At 52.9% G+C, this 18,870-nt stretch overlaps 1 protein-coding gene across 2 annotated transcripts in view; it reads left to right on the forward strand.

Moving 5' to 3' along the window:
• Positions 1-18,870, forward strand: part of CA14 (carbonic anhydrase XIV) — a 55,270-nt gene that overhangs the window by 28,775 nt on the left and 7,625 nt on the right. For both annotated transcript variants that reach the window (XM_015410105.1, XM_015410106.1), the window contains exons 4-9: positions 486-628; positions 2,550-2,645; positions 4,422-4,488; positions 6,633-6,790; positions 9,119-9,245; positions 18,757-18,777. In XM_015410105.1, coding sequence (XP_015265591.1) covers positions 486-628; positions 2,550-2,645; positions 4,422-4,488; positions 6,633-6,790; positions 9,119-9,245; positions 18,757-18,777 — 612 coding nt within the window. The remainder of the gene's footprint in view (positions 1-485; positions 629-2,549; positions 2,646-4,421; positions 4,489-6,632; positions 6,791-9,118; positions 9,246-18,756; positions 18,778-18,870) is intronic.

The following is an 18,870-nucleotide window of genomic DNA, read 5'->3' on the forward strand; positions in this document are numbered from 1 at the left end:
GGCTGCTTCTTGCTCTGACTGAGGGCTGCTGGGAGCAGGGGGTGGGGCTTGTTGCATGTGCCCGCCCCCTGGGCTCTTTACTGCCGGAGCGCCGCTCCTGTGCGCTCCTGCAGGAAATGACCCCTGCTTATCGCTCAGTTACTTGTGCATCCTGACTGTTTCTAGCCATTCCTGGCAACTAACCCCCCCCCCCCGACCTATGTGTAAGGCTTGAGGAAGTCTGTTTCAATGTATCTGAAGAAGTGTGCATGTACACGAAAGCTTCTTCCCAGAATGAAACGTTGCTGGTCTAAAAAGTACCACTGGACTCACACTTTACACACATTTCCTTCTCGCTTGTACCCTAAATGAAACCTTGTTGGTCTTGAAGATGCCACAATGCCCGCCTGCGATCTCTGATGTTTTCGCTCAGGCGGATGTCGTCGCCCGCCCCCTGGACTAACGGCCTGCCGGCCCCTCTCTCTCTCTCTCTCTCTCTCCCGCAGTGCAGCTGTCTCTGCCCCAGACGATGCGCTTGCACGGCCTGCCCAGGGTCTACTCGGCTGTCCAGCTCCACTTCCACTGGGGTAGCCAGAGGCACACGGGGGGGTCGGAGCACCAGGTGGACGGCCGGGCCTTCCCCGCGGAGGTAAGTGGGACGGGTGCCGGATGGCCTTGGGCAAGCCGTAGTTCTGACAAGAGCTGTCCTTGAAAAAGAGCAGTTTCTGTCAGAGCTCTCTCAGCCCCACCGACCTCACAGGGTGTCTGTTGTGGGGAGGGAAAGGGGAAGGAGTTTGTGAGCCGCTCTGAGACTCCTTTGGGTAGTGAAGGGCGGGGGATAAATCCAATCTCTTCTTCTTCTTCTCTTCTTCTTTTCTTCTCCTCCTCCTCCTTCTTCTCCTTCTTAGCCCCACCTACCTCACAGGTGTCTGTTGTGTGGAGGGGAAGGGAAAGGAGTTTGTAAGCCGCTCTGAGACACCTTTGGGTAGTGAAGGGCGGGGGATAAATCCAATCTCTTCTTCTTCTTCTTCTCTTCTTCTTTTCTTCTCCTCCTCCTCCTTCTTCTCCTTCTTAGCCCCACCTACCTCACAGGTGTCTGTTGTGTGGAGGGGAAGGGAAAGGAGTTTGTAAGCCGCTCTGAGACACCTTTGGGTAGTGAAGGGCGGGGGATAAATCCAATCTCTTCTTCTTCTTCTAGCCCCACCCACCTCACAGGGTGTCTGTTGTGGGGAGGGGAAGGGAAAGGAGTTTGTAAGCCGCTCTGAGACACCTTTGGGTAGTGAAGGGCGGGGGATAAATCCAATCTCTTCTTCTTCTTCTTCTCTTCTTCTTTTCTTCTCCTCCTCCTCCTTCTTCTCCTTCTTAGTCCCACCCACCTCACAGGGTGTCTGTTGTGGGGAGGGGAAGGGAAAGGAGTTTGTAAGCCGCTCTGAGACACCTTTGGGTAGTGAAGGGCGGGGGATAAATCCAATCTCTTCTTCTTCTTCTTCTCTTCTTCTTTTCTTCTCCTCCTCCTCCTTCTTCTCCTTCTTAGCCCCACCTACCTCACAGGTGTCTGTTGTGTGGAGGGGAAGGGAAAGGAGTTTGTAAGCCGCACATTTTTGTCTTGGCTCAGGAAGGAGGGCTCCAGAGCAGTGTTCCCTCTAAACTGAGTTAGTGTGAGCCAGCTCACAGCTCTCTAGCCTCCAGCTCACACATTTTTGTCTTCGCTCAGGAAGGAGGGCTCCAGAGCAGTGTCCCCTCTAAGCTGAGTCAGTGTGAGCCAGCTCACATCTCTCTAGCCTCCCGCTCACACATTTTTGTCTTAGCTCAGGAAGGAGGGCTCCAGAGTAGTGTCCCCTCTAAGCTGAGTCAGTGTGAGCCAGCTCACAGCTCTCTAGCCTCCCGCTCCCACATTTTTGTCTTAGCTCAGGAAGGAGGGCTCCAGAGCAGTGTCCCCTCTAAGCTGAGTCAGTGTGAGCCAGCTCACAGTTCTTTAGCCTCCGGCTCACACATTTTTGTCTCCACTCAGGAAGGAGGGTTCCAGAGCAGTGTTCCCTCTAAGCTGAGCTAGTGTGAGCCAGCTCACAGTTCTTTAGCCTCCAGCTCACACATTTTTGTCTTCGCTCAGGAAGGAGGGCTCCAGAGCAGTGTTCCCTCTAAGCTGAGTTAGTGTGAGCTAGCTCACAGCTCTTTAGCCTCCGGCTCACACATTTTTGTCTTCGCTCAGGAAGGAGGGCTCCAGAGCAGTGTTCCCTCTAAGCTGAGCTAGTGTGAGCCAGCTCACAGTTCTTTAGCCTCCGGCTCACACATTTTTGTCTTCGCTCAGGGGCAGTGATGCTCTGTATTCTTGGTGCTTGGGGGGCAAGAGTGGGAGGGCTTCTGGAGTTCTGACCCTGCTGGTGGACCTCCTGATAGCCCCTGGGTTTTGGCCACAATGTGACACACAGAGTGTTGGACTGGATGAGCCATTGGCCTGACCCAACATTGGCTTCTCTTATGTTCTTACCACAAATAAAATACTCTGGTTTATTATTTCCTAATCTGCACACAGGAGGTCTTTTGAAACCTTCTCTCTCTCTCTTTTGCAGGTTCACATTGTCCATTTCAACTCGGAGAAGTACGCCAACCTGAGTGAGGCTAAAAACCAGGCCGATGGGCTGGCCGTGCTGGGGATCTTTCTGGAGGTGAGCTCTCCCCCCAGACACAAAACCAGAACACTCATTTACAAGACTCTGGAACTTCTACAGGTTCCCTCTTTTCCCCCTCATGCCTCGGCCATTTTAGAGTCGCCTCGTATGAAACACAAACGGTCATATCCAAGAACATAATATCAGAAGATCCCAGTGGTCCATCTGGTCCAGCCTCCCGTCTCACACAGCGGCCAACCAGTTCCTCTTGAGGGCCAAGAACAGGGCAGAGAGACCGAGGCCTTCCCCTGAGAAGAACTTCAGAAGAGCCCTGCTGGATCAGACCAGGGAGGGTCCATCTAGTCCAGCCTCCCGTCTCACACAGCGGCCAACCAGTTCCTCTTGAGGGCCAAGAACAGGGCAGAGAGACCGAGGCCTTCCCCTGAGAAGAACTTCAGAAGAGCCCTGCTGGATCAGACCAGGGAGGGTCCATCTAGTCCAGCCTCCCGTCTCACACAGCGGCCAACCAGTTCCTCTTGAGGGCCAAGAACAGGGCAGAGAGACCGAGGCCTTCCCCTGAGAAGAACTTCAGAAGAGCCCTGCTGGATCAGACCAGGGAGGGTCCATCTAGTCCAGCCTCCCGTCTCACACAGCGGCCAACCAGTTCCTCTTGAGGGCCAAGAACAGGGCAGAGAGACCGAGGCCTTCCCCTGAGAAGAACTTCAGAAGAGCCCTGCTGGATCAGACCAGGGAGGGTCCATCTAGTCCAGCCTCCCGTCTCACACAGCGGCCAACCAGTTCCTCTTGAGGGCCAAGAACAGGGCAGAGAGACCGAGGCCTTCCCCTGAGAAGAACTTCAGAAGAGCCCTGCTGGATCAGACCAGGGAGGGTCCATCTAGTCCAGCCTCCCGTCTCACACAGCGGCCAACCAGTTCCTCTTGAGGGCCAAGAACAGGGCAGAGAGACCGAGGCCTTCCCCTGAGAAGAACTTCAGAAGAGCCCTGCTGGATCAGACCAGGGAGGGTCCATCTAGTCCAGCCTCCCGTCTCACACAGCGGCCAACCAGTTCCTCTTGAGGGCCAAGAACAGGGCAGAGAGACCGAGGCCTTCCCCTGAGAAGAACTTCAGAAGAGCCCTGCTGGATCAGACCAGGGAGGGTCCATCTAGTCCAGCCTCCCGTCTCACACAGCGGCCAACCAGTTCCTCTTGAGGGCCAAGAACAGGGCAGAGAGACCGAGGCCTTCCCCTGAGAAGAACTTCAGAAGAGCCCTGCTGGATCAGACCAGGGAGGGTCCATCTAGTCCAGCCTCCCGTCTCACACAGCGGCCAACCAGTTCCTCTTGAGGGCCAAGAACAGGGCAGAGAGACCGAGGCCTTCCCCTGAGAAGAACTTCAGAAGAGCCCTGCTGGATCAGACCAGGGAGGGTCCATCTAGTCCAGCCTCCCGTCTCACACGGTGGCCAACCAGTTCCTCTAGAGGGCCAACAACAGGGCAGCGAGGCTCTATTCTTCCCCTGATGAATTCCTCTGGGATTCTGAGATTGACTGCCTTTGAAAGTGGAGCTTCCCTTTAGTCACCATGGCTAGTAGCCATCAACAGACTTCTCTTCCATGAATCTGTCTAATCCCCTTTTAAAGCTGTCTATTCCTGTGGCCCCATTCTCTCTGCCCCATGTCAAAATGTGGATGGAAGCACCTCAGGGCAGAGACCTACCAGGTTAGTCTGAGGCTCTGCTGCCCAGTCAAGCAGCAGGTACATGGGTAGTGCTGCAGAAATTGCACAATAAACATGAGTATAAAATGGCCCACCTTGTTGCTTCATCTGTCCGGCAGGTTGGCGACTCCGAGAACCCCGCCTACAGCCACATCCTTGACCACTTGAAAGACATCAGGCATGCAGGTGAGACCATGAAGGGCAAGCTGGCCAGTTGCACACTTAAGAGAAGCCAGTGTTGGATCAGGCCAGTGGCCCATCCAGTCAAACACTCTGTGTCACACAGTGGCCAGAAATACCAGGTGCCATCAGGAGGTCCAGCAGTGGGGCCAGGACACTAGAAGCCCCTCCCACTGTTGCCCCACCCCCAAGCACCGAGAATACAGAGCATCACTTGCCCCAGCCTGAGAGTTCCTCTCTATACCTTGTGGCCAAGAGCCACTGATGGACCCCTGCTCTTAACTTAAGCACACAACAGGAGCCAATGTTGGATCAGGCCCATGGCCCATCCAGTCCAACACTCTGTGTCACACAGTGGCTAAAAATACCAGGTGCCCTCAGGAGGTCCAGCAGTGGGGCCAGAGAACACTAGGAGCCCTCCCATTGTTGCCCCCCCCAGGCACCAAGAATACAGAGCATCACTGCCCCAGACATAAGAACATCAGAGAAGCCAATGTTGGATCAGGCCAATGGGCCACCCAGTCCTACACTCTGTATCACACAGTGTCCAAAACCCAGGGGCCATCAGCAGGTCCACCAGCAGGGCCAGAACTCCAGAAGCCCTCCCACTGTAGCCCCCCCCCCCCAAGCACCAAGAATACAGAGCTTCACTGACCTGGACATAAGAACATGAGAGAAGCCATGTTGGATCAGGCCAATGGCTCATCCACTCTGTGTCACACAGTGGCCAAAACCCAGGGGCCATCAGGAGGTCCACCGGTGGGGCGAAAAGGGGCTTGTTGTTGTTGTTGTTGTTCAGTCGCACAGTCAAGTCCGACTCTTCGCGACCCCATGGACCAGGTCACGCCAGGTCCTCCTGTCTTCTGCCGTCCTCTGAAAAGGGGCTTAGAAAGGGGCAAAGAGTAGCAGTCCCCTCTGAGCAAAAAGGACAGTGTATTGGTAATACTTCCTAGAGGCTGTGCAGGCAGGAGCATTGGGGGTGCGGTGTGGCGGCCCTTATGTGCTTGGGTTGCCAACCTCCAGGTGGGGCCTGGAAGTCTCCCAGAATTGCAACTCCAGGTGACCGAGACCCATCCCCCTGGACAAAAAGGCTGCCTTGGAGTGCCTTGGAGTGCCTTGGAGTGTGGCCTCTATGACGCTACACCCCGCTGAGGTCTCTCCTCTAACCCCGCCCTCCTCTCCCCAAACCCCGCCCTCCTCAGGCTCCACCCCGAAAATCTCCAGGTATTTCCTAACCCAAAGCTGGCAACCCTGACCGGCAAGTGGCAATTGTTGTTCCGAAGGAAATGCACCTCCTGGGGCCTTGAGGTGGAAGATGCAAAACCCTCCCTGGGCCCAAACCTCCCTAGAGCCAGTTTGGTGCAGTGGTGAAGTGCGCGGACTCTAGTCTGGGAGAACCGGGTTTGATTCCCGACTTCTCCACTTGCAGCTGCTGGATGACCTTGGGTCAGTCACAAGTTCTCTCAGAGCTGCTCTCTCAAGGGCAGTCCCCGAGAGAGCCCTCTCAGCCCCACCTACCCCACAGGCAACGCTCCCTCTAAGCTGTGGAGTCTTGTGAGGAAACATTCTGCTTTGTGAGCTATTGGCATTGAAGTTGTGAGCGAGCGATTTGGCTGCTGCGTAAATCAGTTTGCTCTGGAGCCATCCCTTCCTGAGCGAAGGCAAAAATGTGTCAGCCAGAGGCTAAAAAAACTGTGAGCTAGCTCACACGAACTCAGGTTAGAGGGAACATTGCTCACAGGGTGTCTGTTGTGGGAAGGGAAAGGAGTTTGTAAGCCGCTCTGAGACTCCAAGTGAATGGCAGGGTATAAATCCAATTTCCTCTTCTTCTAGAGGGACTGGAATGGGTAAAACCAATGTTCCCTCTAAGCTGTGGAGTCTTGTGAGCAGAAATTCTACCTTGTGAGCTACTGTCATTAAAAGTTGTGAGCGAGCGATTTGGCTACTGCATATATTAGTTTGCTCTGGAGCCATCCTCCCTGAGCTAAGACAAAAGTCTGTGAGCTGGAGGCTAAAAAACTGAGCTGGCTCACACTAACTCAGCTTAGAGGGAACACTGAATGGGACCAAAGGTGAACCACAAGGAAGACATGGCCTTCGTCTTTGGGCGTTTCATTCTCTCCCTCTCTCTCTCCCACTCCCTCATCCAGAGCAGGAAATCTCTCTCTCGCCTTTCAACATCCGCGACCTCCTTCCGGCGCACCTGGGCCACTACTTCCGCTACAACGGCTCCTTGACCACCCCGCCCTGCTACCAGAGCGTGCTGTGGACCGTCTTCCACCTGCCTGCCCACATCTCCGCTGCCCAGGTATGTCTCCCTTCCACCCTTGACTTCACTTTGGCTTGCAGCCTCCTGCATCTTCCAGCTCAGTCCCAGATGAATTTTGGGAATGACAGGAGTACTCCGTCCATGAATGTCAGCTGCACAATGTGTCTTTTGTAGGACCGGCAAAAAGCATCCATACAACTATTAAGAAGGCTGTCCCCCTTTTTGGAAGACTTCATGCAAGGAGAAGTGGGCTTATAATTCTAGAAACTCCTGTTGGGGCTTGACTTTTAAAACACTGATGCGAAATTGTCTGGTAGTTAGCAATCTGTATGTACTGAATGTTATTGCTTATTGAATGTAATGAATATTTATACCTGACTAGGATGAAATAATGATACACTCTGCACTTTATTAAATGATGACCATAAATAGAACACATTGGTTTGTTAAAAGGTTTTTGCAGGGTATATTTATTTGTTACCAGACTCTCCTAACACTGCAGCTCGGGTTGCTTCAGCCTCCAGGTGGGACCTGGGGATCTTCTGGAGTTACAGCTCATCTCCAGACGACAGAGATCAGTTCCCCCGAAGGAACTGGATGCTTTGGAGGGTGGTTTGTTGCTGTTGTCTAGTCGTACAGTTGAGTCCGACTCTTCGCGACCCCATGGACCACATCACGCCAGGCCCTCCTGTCCTCCGTTGTCCTCGGGAGTTTGCTTAATTTCTCATCCTTTGCCGTCCCCGTCTTCTTTGACCTTCAGTCTTTCCCAGCATCAGGGTCTTCTCCAGTGAGGGCTCCCTTCTCATTTGTTGGCCAAAGGATTTGAGCTTCAGCTTCAGTATCTGGCCTTACAGGGAACAGTCAGGGTTGATTTCCTTTAGGATTGACTGATTTGATCTCCTTGCAGTCTAGGGGACTCTCAAGAGTCTTCTCCAGCACCATAATTCAAAGGAATCTATTCTTCGGCACTCAGCCTTCCTTATAGTCCAACTCTCCCCCACAGGAGCCACCCAGTTCCTCTGGAGGGCCAACAACAGGGCAGAGACGCTGAGGCCTTCCCCTGAGAAGAACCTCAGAAGAGCCCTGCTGGGTCAGACCAGTGAGGGTCCATCTAGAGGGGCCCTCTAGTACAGCCTCCCGTCTCTCACAGTGGCCAACCAGTTCCTCTGGAGGGCCAGCAACAGGGCAGAGAGGCCGAGGCCTTCCCCTGAGGAGAACACCAGAAGAGCCCTGCTGGGTCAGACCAGGGAGGGTCCATCAAGTCCAGCCTCCCGTCTCACACAGGGGCCAACCAGTTCCTCTGTAGGTCCAGCAACAGGGCAGAGAGGCCGAGGCCTTCCCCTGAGAAGGACACCAGAAGAGCCCTGCTGGGTCAGACCAGGGAGGGTCCATCCAGTCCAGCCTCCCGTCTCCCACAGGGGCCATTCCAGTTCCTCTGGAGGGCCAACAACAGGGCAGAGAGGCCGAGGCCTTCCCCTGAGAAGGACACCAGAAGAGCCCTGCTGGGTCAGACCAGGGAGGGTCCCTCTAGTCCAGCCTCCTGTCTCACACAGGGGCCAGCCAGTTCCTCTGGAGGGCCAACAAACAGGGCAGAGAGGCCGAGGCCTTCCCCTGAGAAGAACCTCAGAAGAGCCCTGCTGGATCAGACCAGGGAGGGTCCATCTAGTCCAGCATCCTGTCTCCCACAGTGGCCACCCAGTTCCTCTGGAGGGCCAACAAACAGGGTAGAGAGGCCGAGGCCTTCCCCTGATGTTGCCTCCTGGCTCTGGGATTCAGAGGTTGACTGCCTCTGAATGTAGGGGCTCCCCTCAGTCACCACGGCTAGTAGCCACTGATAGACTTATCCTCCATGAATCTATCTCATCCCCCTTTAAAGCTGTTTGTTCCTGTGGCCTTCCCTGCATCCTCTGGCAGCCACATTTTAATCACTCTCTGCGTAAAGTAGTATTTCCTTTTGCCTGTCCTGAACCTACTGCCCATCAGCTTCATTGGATGTCCTTGAGTTGTAGGATTTGGGGAGAGGGAGAAGACGTTCTCTTTGTCAACTCTCTCCACCCCGTGCATAAATGTATAAACCATTCTTGTGTGTTGTCCCCCCCCCCCTTAGTTGTCTCTGTTCTCAACTGATAATTCCCAGACTCTTCGGCCTTTCCTCGTAGGGAAGGGGCTCCAACCCTTGGATCATCTTGGTTGCAAGGGTCTGAGATCTCTGGGCCCAGGTCCCCGAAAGGGGGCAAGAATGAAGTAGGGCCGGCCAGACTCCGCTTACCTTGTCACCCCACAAGTTGGCCGGTGCTGCTGCGGTTCTACGGAGGACGGCCCAAACCTGTTGCCTCAGAGGACTGAGGGGCTCCCTTTCTCTTCCAGCTGGCGAAACTGCAGAAATCTCTACACTCCACCAAAGAGGAGGAAACCCTGCAGTTGTCTCTCGTGGATAACTTCCGGAGGCCACAAGACTTGAACCACCGCCCGGTCCTCTCTTCCTTCCCGGCAGGTCAGTGCAGTGAGGGAGACGTGTGAAGCGGGGGTAGGGGTAGGGTGCAGGTTGTGTGTCATGAGGCTAAGTAGGTTTACTTAGGAGTAGGGGTGCCAAGCAGTGTTCCCTCTAAGCTGAGTTAGTGTGAGCCAGCTCACAGTTTTTTAGCCTCCGGCTCACACATTTTCTGTCTCAGCTCAAGACGGAGGGCTCCAGAGCAAACTAATTTCTGCAGTAGCCAAATGTAGCTCGCTCTCAACTTTAAAGAATTATATGTTGTCCTCCCTTACCCCTATCATTGTTAGTCCCTTGTGAAAACCTGTGTAACTGTAAATCGCTCAGAGCCAGCAGCCCTGCAGGATTGAGCGATCAATAAATCGAAAGGTATTATTATTATTATTTAATTTTTTAGCTGCCTTGGTGGCCTTTATAAGTGCAGAAGGGCAGTGTGTAAACATTGCAAATAAATGAGCAACTACAGTAAATTTGGCTTTCTCTAAGGACAGGTGAAGCTAGTAAGCAAGCATGGTGGTAAAAGGCATTCTAGGCAGGCCTACCTTCTACAGGTGGACCAAAGAATATAATAATAATAATGCCAGTAGCTCACAAAGTAGAATTTTTGCTCACAAGACTCCACAGCTTAGAGGGAACATTGGCTGCCAAGTGACGTACAGAAAATAATCCTGTCCGAGTGTATGTGTTTCCCCAGCCCAATTTGAGAAAACACTCAGTACAGTCCTGTAAAGTGGAATCTGATCTTGTAATTTATTGATCAAAAAAGGAGGGAGGGGCAGATCCAATAAGGTTTTGGACCCCACAGCTCTCCCTCAGGTTACAACAGGAGACATAAAGTTTTATACCCCCTATGACAGTTAGAAATAAATAATAATTATTGGTTCCATCAAACTTTGTCATATATCCATCAAACCATTCTGATTGGTCCCTGGCCCGTAGGTTGGACTTTTCTCAGGCAAAAATATACCTCCTTCAGTTGAACAATGGGCCTTCTTCTTCCCAGGCTATAAAGTGATGAAAAGTATCTAATGTAACAGATATGGGTACATCGTGTAGTATGGTTTCCATCTAACACAAGCTAACTGACATCAGGGACATGCGCAGTTACAGCTGGCCGTAACAAGCGAGGTCACAAGCAGTCAGTTACTGCCTGTCAGCATTTAGTATTTTCCCCAGAATGCATTTAAGCAATGAGCCAAAGTGAATATCTGAATATATGTTCATAATTGATTTCTGCTTCTGTAATTAGAATAATCAATGGCACTTAATGTATCTGTATGTCTGTGTATGTCAGAGGTGCTAACTGGGTCCACTAAGGTTAGCCTACTAAGTCAGACAGAGTGCTGAGTGCATGGCAGTGAGGAATTTCACATTACCCTTTTTAACCCGTTTTGAAGCCGTTTTTGATCTGTCGTGGAGTAAACCGGTATAGGGCTGTCATTTCACACATGGCTTTCCCCATCCGGTAAAGAGCTGGATCTGAAGCGATTTTCCATTTCAAACTGCACCATGTTTTCCCCACCGTTTTTCGCCCATGCGGGCGATCTCTGGCTTTTTTTTTTTATAATTGCTTTACAGTGCTAGAGTGCTATAACACAACACTCCAGGCATTCCAATGGAGTTGATATAATGCTTTTGCGTTATAGTGTTATACCGTTATAGCGCCACACTCCAGGCATCCCAATGGAGTTAATATAATGCTTTTGCGTTATAGTGTTATACTGCTATAGCGCTATAAAGCGAACGTTCCAAAAAAACCAAACGCTGGAGATTGCCCGCGTGGGCGAAAAACAGCGGGGAAAAGTTCATCAGAACTGGGAGAGGAAACTGAAGACTACTTGGAAGCGGTTGACAGCTAAAACGCTTCAGCCCTGTTTCCTAAACGGGACAGAAGCGTTTGTGTGTGAAATTACAACTATATTCCGGTGGGGAACCGGTTCTAAAACGGTTTTGTCTGAAATGACAGAGCAGAAACCGTTTGGGAACCGTTCCTCTTCCGGATGATATCATCTGTCTGAAATTCCTCTGTGTTTCATAAACTGTGCCTATAACACAACCCGGGGATCCCCCTCAAGAATTACGGCTCCTCTCCATGGAGACAGGTCAAGATGAGTCACTGTGTTAGTCTGTCTGTAGCTGGAGGGAAGAGCCGGGGTCCAGCGGCACCTTCAAGACTAACAAAATTTGTGGCAGGGGAGGAGCTTTCGGAAGAAGTGACCGCAGTGACTCACGGAAGCGCGTCCCCTGCCACAAATTTTGTTAGTCTTGAAGGTGCCGCTGGACCCCGGCTCTTCCCTCCAGCTACAGACAGACTAACACAGTGACTCATCTTGACCTGTCTCCATGGAGAGGAGCCGTAATTCTTGAGGGGGATCCCCGGGTTGTGTTATAGGCACAGTTTATGAAACACAGAGGAATTTCAGACAGATGATATCATCCGGAAGAGGAACGGTTCCCAAACGGTTTCTGCTCTGTCATTTCAGACAAAACCGTTTTAGAACCGGTTCCCCACCGGAATATAGTTGTAATTTCACACACAAACGCTTCTGTCCCGTTTAGGAAACAGGGCTGAAGCGTTTTAGCTGTCAACCGCTTCCAAGTAGTCTTCAGTTTCCTCTCCCAGTTCTGATGAACTTTTCCCCGCTGTTTTTCGCCCACGCGGGCAATCTCCAGCGTTTGGTTTTTTTGGAACGTTCGCTTTATAGCGCTATAGCAGTATAACACTATAACGCAAAAGCATTATATTAACTCCATTGGGATGCCTGGAGTGTGGCGCTATAACGGTATAACACTATAACGCAAAAGCATTATATCAACTCCATTGGAATGCCTGGAGTGTTGTGTTATAGCACTCTAGCACTGTAAAGCAATTATAAAAAAAAAAAGCCCAGGAGTTTCCCAAACTGGAGCTGGCAACCCTACCTCCCCCCCCATCCCCTGCTGGCGGCCAGGGGGACCTGTTAGGAATGTCAGCTCCGAGTGGGGAAATGTCTGGAGATTTTGGAATCACAGAATCATAGAGTTGGAAGGGATCTCCAGCGTCATCTACTCCAACCCCCAGCACAAGGCAGGGAATTCACAAAGACACCCGCCCCCCATGCATCCCCACTGACTGCTGTTCCACGGCCAGAAGGTGGCAAAAAAACCTCCAGGATCTTCAGCCAGGCGTGGAAGAAGGGGCCCCGAGAGGTGGCGGCGGCTACAAGCATGGACGGCTTCAAGAGGGAATTGGAAAAGCATATGGAGCAGAGGTCTATCAGCGGCTGTTAGCCAGAAGGAATAGATAGGGACTCTCAGTTTGGGGCAGGTGATGCTCTGTCTTCTTGGTGCTTGGGGGGGGGGGGGGGGAAACGGGGGGGGGGTTTCTGGTGTGCTGGACCTCCTGAAGGCACCTGGTATTTCTGGCCACTGTGTGACCCAGAGTGTTGGACTGGATGGCCCGTTGCCCTGATCCGACATTGGCTTCTCTTACGTTCTCTTATGTTCTTATGAGAACTAAGCCCTGAGGCAACCCTCCCTGCCCTCCCTCTCATGATCTGCCTTAGTTCACAGGATCCGCATGGCTGTCCAATGGCCCCGTTGACACGGAGCATTTGCCGTGCTAAAGATACGGATGATAGGCGGATTTTCCGGGCGCGATCACACCATAACATCTGGGAAATGTTGTGCACCCGTGGCTAACCCGTGGCTTCGTGCCGAACATACGGAGTAAAAAACGAGTACTTGCGATGTACTAGTTTCCAGAAAACGCGGGGCAAGGGCGGGCGTCTGATCGCGTCCCGTCCCATCCTAGTCCCGTCGCAAACCGGTTAGGTTTTTTAAAAAGTCTTCACAGGATGCGCACAAACGATCATGCGCATGCTCACCTTTTGGTGAGGAAAAAAATTTCCCCATTTGCCACGGAAGCGGCGCCTGGCGATTGCTGGTGTGCTCGCGCCGCGCCGCTTCTTTGCTGCGCTGCAGGATAGCCGTGTGATCGGCACCTCACGTCCTAACCACAGGACCTCGACGGGACGTGTGATTGGACGGCCGCGCGTTATTTTGCTCCGGGCCAAACAGCCACGCTCCTCCCCCCCCGCATTTTCCGGCCCGTGTGACCGGGGCCGATGGCCATCTAGCTTCTGCTTGAAAACCTCCAAAGAATGAGAGGCCACCTCCTCCTCCCGAGGAAGCCTCTTCCACTCAGGAACCCACTCCAACTGCCAGGAAGTTCTTCCTAATGCGTAGCTGAAAACTCCTTTCATTTAATTTCAGCCCACTGGTTCCGGTCCTGGTCCGACCTTCTGGGGCAACAGAAAGGAGGGTGGGGTTTGGGGAGGTGGAGGGACTTTAATGGGGTAGACTGCTGTAGAGTCCACCTTCCAAAGCAGCCATTTGCTCTAGGCGAACTGATCTCTGTCGCTCGGAGACCAGTTGTAATCAATGTTCCCTCTAAGCTATGGAGTCCTGTGAGCAAAAATTCTACTTTGTGAGCTACTGGCATTAAAGCTGTGAGCAGGTGATTTGGCTACAGCATCAATTAGTTTCCTCTGGAGCCCTCCTTCCTGAGCTGAGACAAAAAGGTGTGAGCCGGAGGCTAAAAAACTGTGAGCTAGCTCACACTTAACTCAGCTTAGAGGGAACACTGGTTGTAATCCCAGGAGATCTCCAAACACCACCTGGAGGAGATCTTCAACTATGCCAGGATCTGGCAACCAAGGCTCCCTCTAAGCTGTGTAGTCTTGTGAGCACAAATTCTACTTTGCGAACCACTGGCATTAAAGCTGTGAGCGAGCGAATTGGCTGCTGCATACATAAGTCTGCTCCGGAGCCCTCCTGCCTGAGCCGAGACAAAAATGAGTGAGCCGGAGGCTAAGAAACTGTGAGCTAGCTCACGCTAACTCCACTTAGAGGGAACACTGCCCAGGAGCAATCTGCTTTGAGGCCAGTGGATATGGTGCGAGAGCAACTGCATTCCTCCCCACTGCAGTCATTCCTTGGAGCTCGATTCGAATCCAGTAGCCCCTTATGGACCAACGAGATTTGGGGTATGAGCTTCCCTCGTCAGAGAACAAGTCGCAACGGAGGCAGAAGACGGAAGCTGCGGCTTTGGCCTCCGTTTTACCAGAACCCTCTAGCAGCTTCCTTTCACCCCCCTCCTGTGGAATCTGAGTTTGGGGTTGCCGCCTCGGCCAGTTGAGGTTGGAAGCTGTTGGGCAACAGCGGGCTGCAGCCCTGGACAATTCAGTGGGACTTCAGTGAAGTCAGTGGCCAGTTTGGTGTCGTGGTTAAGTGCGCAGACTCTAATCTGGGAGAACCGGGTTTGATTCCCCACTTCTCCACTTGCACGTAGCTGGATGACCTTGGGCAAGCCGTAGTTCTGATAAGAGCTGTTCTTGGAAAAGAGCTCTCTCAGCCCCACCCACCTCACAGGGTGTCTGCTGCAGGGATGGGGAAGGGAAAGGAGTTTGTAAGTCGCTCTGAGACACCTTTCGGTAGTGAAGGGCGGGGTAGAAATCCAATCTCCTCCTCCTCCTCCTCCTTCTCCTCCTCCTCCTCCTCCTCCTCCTCTTCTTCTTCTTCTTCTTCTTCTTCTTCTTCTTCTTCTTCTTCTTCTTCTTCTTCTTCTTTCTTCTTCTTCTTTCTTCTTCTTTCTTCGTCTTTCTTCCTCTTCCCTTTCCCAGCTGCGTAATCTGCTGCCTGCAGGAAAGGGCCGCTAGCAGTGTTCCCTCTAAGATGAGTGAGTGTGAGCTAGCTCCATGGCCGGATTAACCATTAAGCAGACTAAGCACGTGCTTAGGGCACCAAGGCCAAAGGGGGCACCACAAAGTTGGGACACGAATGAAGATTTGTAAAAAAAAATGTTTTGATAAAATTGATAGAAATTTTCGTGCAAATTGATCATGGTGCACCCTAGGGTTATCTTCTATTTCTTGTTGGCGAGGTGTAGTGTCATAGGCTTCGTTTGTGTACAGTATATGGTGTTATCATAGGAATAAATTTTTGTATCGCTGCAACCTGCATTGTCTATCTGGTCAGACAAGTCAACAACTAAAATGGACTGGGTGGTCAGTGTAGAAAGGAGGGGGGGGCACCAAGATGGGTCGGTGCTGAGGGCACCCGTGAGCCGTAATCTGCCCCTGGCTAGCTCACAGATTTTTAGCCTGCGGCCCACACATTTTTGTCTTTGCTCAGGAAGGGATGGCTCCAGAGCAAACCAATTTACACAGTCGCCGAATCGCTCGCTCACAACTTTAATGTCAGTAGCTCACAAAGCAGAATTTTTGCTCACGAGACTCCACGGTTTAGAGGGAGCACCGGTCGCTAGTTATCCTGCATCCTGGAAAACTTCCGATCTGAATCCCTGCATCTCTGGCTGCGGGGAAAGGCTGCGCTGGCAAGCTGGGGAGCCGATTGAGTTTCTCAGAAAGGACTGCGGTGAACCGACATGGGGACACTGTCCTCTGGTGGAGGACGGCGGTCGGTCCCACTTAGTCGCAGTGAATGGACCGCTGGATGGGCCGTGGAGGCAGCTGGGAGCCGGTCTGGGTCTCCCCTAGCAGGAGAAGAGCCATCGGTGCCCACAATGACTTACGGTTTCCCCACGCGCTGGCAAAGAGAAGACCGCAGCCACTGCCCCACAACTTTGCAGCCCATCGCGTGGCCGGCTCAGGATGGTCTCAGGGTTCTTTGTCGTCCTGTCCTCTGGTCCCCGGGGGTTGGGCTCAGACCCGGCCGGTGGCGGGGCAGGTCCCAGGGGTGAGGACTTGCGGGGCTTGAGGCAGCTCGCCCAGGTCTGTGCCTGGGCACGTTTCTGAAATGACACAGAAGATTCCACGGGGAGACTTGTAATGGCTGCAGTTCCTGTCCAGCTTGCAGGACATTTTCCCGCTTAAAAGTCCAGAACTCTGGAATGCTCTTCTAGAGCACGTAAGAGCATAAGAGAAGCCAATGCTGAATCAGGCCAATGGCCCATCCAGCCCAACACTCTGTGTCACACAGGGGCCAGAAATACCAGGGGCCATCAGGGGGTCCAGCAGTGCGGCCAGGAGACCAGAAGCCCTCCACCCACTGTTGCCCCCCCCCCAGCACCAAGGAGACAGAGCATCACTGGCCCCAGACTGAGATGTCTGCTTGTCCCCATCAGTATTCTGCAAAACAAGCCAAGATGGTCCTGTCCGGTTGAGCTTTGGGGCATGAACACTCCCTTTCCCCTCTGCCGTACAGCCTCTGCGGCTGATGCCATAAAAAAAAAAAAAACGACAAAGGCCCTGGTCACACGGAGAATTTGCCGCACAAAAGGCACGAATGTCGGGCAGATTTTCGGGGTGCGGTCACACCACAACATCTGGGAAGCGTAGCACACCTGTGGCCAACCCGTGGCGTCCCGCCAAAGATGCGGAGTTAAAAAGTACCAAGGAAAGTGCACTAGTATCCGGAAAACGCGCAGCACAGGCGGGCGTCTGATCGCGGGAGCGGTAGTATCCCGTGGCATTTGGCGCCCGTCCACATCCCGTTGCGAACCGGATGTTTTTCGTAAGCGCATGCGCACAAGCACGAAACTGAAAGCAGTGCTGCTCCGTGGAACTGTGCATGCGCACAAACGCAAAACACTTGTGTGACTGCACCGCGCCGCTTCTTTGCCACGCTGCAGCATCGCCGTGTGATTGCCAGCTAACAGCCGAAGCACGGAGACTCAGGGGACCGTGTGATCAGGCTACCGTGCTTAATTTTGCTCCGGGGTGAAAAGCCACGCCTCCCCGCCCCCCACGTTACCTGGCCCATGTGACCGGGGCCAAAGTGTGTTAAGTTTCTTGAGCCTCCCACTTTGTGACCTAAAACTAAACGTGGTGCAGATCATAGAATCATAGCCGGCCTTGGCTGGGAGGGCTGGGTAGAAATTCAAGAGGATGGATAGATAGATGGATAGATGGATAGATAGATGGATAGATGGATAGATAGATAGATAGATAGATAGATGATAGATAGATAGATAGAGTTGGAAGGGAGATAGATAGAGTTGGAAGGGACCTCCAGGGTCATCTAGTCCAACCCCCTGCACAATGCAGGGAATTCAGAAAGACCTCCCCCCTCCACACCCGCAGTGACCGCTGTTCCACGCCCAGAAGATGGCAAAACAACTCTCCAGGATCCCTGGCCAAACTGGCCTGGAGAAAAATGGCTTCCTGGACGCAAAGTGGTGATTGGCATTTCCCCCGGGCGTGTCAGAAAGGGCCACGAGAACTAAGCACTGAGGCCACCCTTCCTGCTCTCCCTTCTTGTGAACTGCCTAATTCCACAGAATCTGCATTACTGTCAGATGGCCACCTAGCCTCTGCTTGAAAACTTCCAAAGGAGAGCCCACCACCTCCCGAGGAAGCCTGTTCCCCTGAGCGACCGCTCTGTCAGGAAGTTCTTCCTAATGTTTAGCCAAAAACTCTTCTGATTTAATTCCCACCCGTTGGTTCTGGTCCGATCTTCTGGGGCAGGAGAAGTCCCTCCAAACTCCATCAAAGAACCCCGTCTAGCCCCAGGGGCAAACCACCGGTGCTTGGGGACAGGGAGGTGGTGAGAGCTGGTTATTTGAAGAATACCTCCTCTGAATGGGTAATTCCCAGGGTTGCCAGCCTCCAGGCGGTGCCTGGAGATCTCCCGCTGTTACAACCGATCTCCACGCAACAGAGATCAGCTGACCTGGGGGGAAGCGGCCACTTTGGAAGGGGGACTGTATGGCTTCCTGCCCCACTGAGGCCCCTCCCATCCTCAGTCCCCGCCCTCCTCCGGCCCCACCCCCAAAATCTCCAGGTCTTGCCCAACCCGGAGCGGTAACCTTAGCCGTTCCCTCGCCAGAGCCTTGGAGATTGTTTTCTTTAATATGGGGGAGAGGGGAGGCATCTCTTCAAGAGCGTGTGTGTGGGGGGATAGATTTGGTGTACACCAGTTTGGTGTCGTGGTTAAGTGCGCAGACTCTAATCCGGGAGAACCGGGTTTGATTCCCCACTCCTCCTCCACTTGCACCTGGCTGGATGGCCTTGGCCAAGCCGTAGTTCTGATAAGAGCTGTCCTTGAAAAAGAGCCGTTTCTGTCAAGGGCTCTCTCAGCCCCGCCTACCTCACAGGGTGTCTGTTGTGGGGAGGGGAAGGGAGAGGAGTTTGTAAGCCGCTCTGAGACACCTTTGGGTAGTGAAGGGCGGGGGATAAATCCAATCTCTTCTTCTTCTTCTTGTTTGGTGTCGTGGTGAAGTGCGCGGAGTCTAATCTGGGAGAACCAGGTTTGAATCCCCACTCCTCCATTTGCACCTGCTGGATGACCTTGGGCAAGCCGTAGTTCTGACAAGAGCTGTTCTTGAAAAAGAGCAGTTTCTCTCAGAGCTCTCTCAGCCGCACCAACCTCACAGGGTGTCTGTTGTGGGGAGGGGAAGGGAAAGGAGATTGTCAGCTGCTCTGAGACTCCCTTGGGTAGTGAAGGGCCATAGGGTATAAATCCAATCTCTTCTTCTCTTCTTAAATTATTCCCCCTCCCCTTTCTTTTGCAGCTCCTTCCGGATATTCTGCAGGTACGGATTGATCTCTTGTTTGTTGATTGCGTTGCAGTTGGGGGGGACCCCAAGGGAGGGGGCTAAGAGGAGGGAGGGGGGAGGGAGACCCAG

The sequence above is a fragment of the Gekko japonicus genome, unplaced genomic scaffold (assembly GCF_001447785.1).
Source record: "Gekko japonicus isolate JY-2015 unplaced genomic scaffold, Gekko_japonicus_V1.1 scaffold424, whole genome shotgun sequence".
Classification (NCBI taxonomy): Eukaryota; Metazoa; Chordata; class Lepidosauria; order Squamata; family Gekkonidae; genus Gekko; species Gekko japonicus.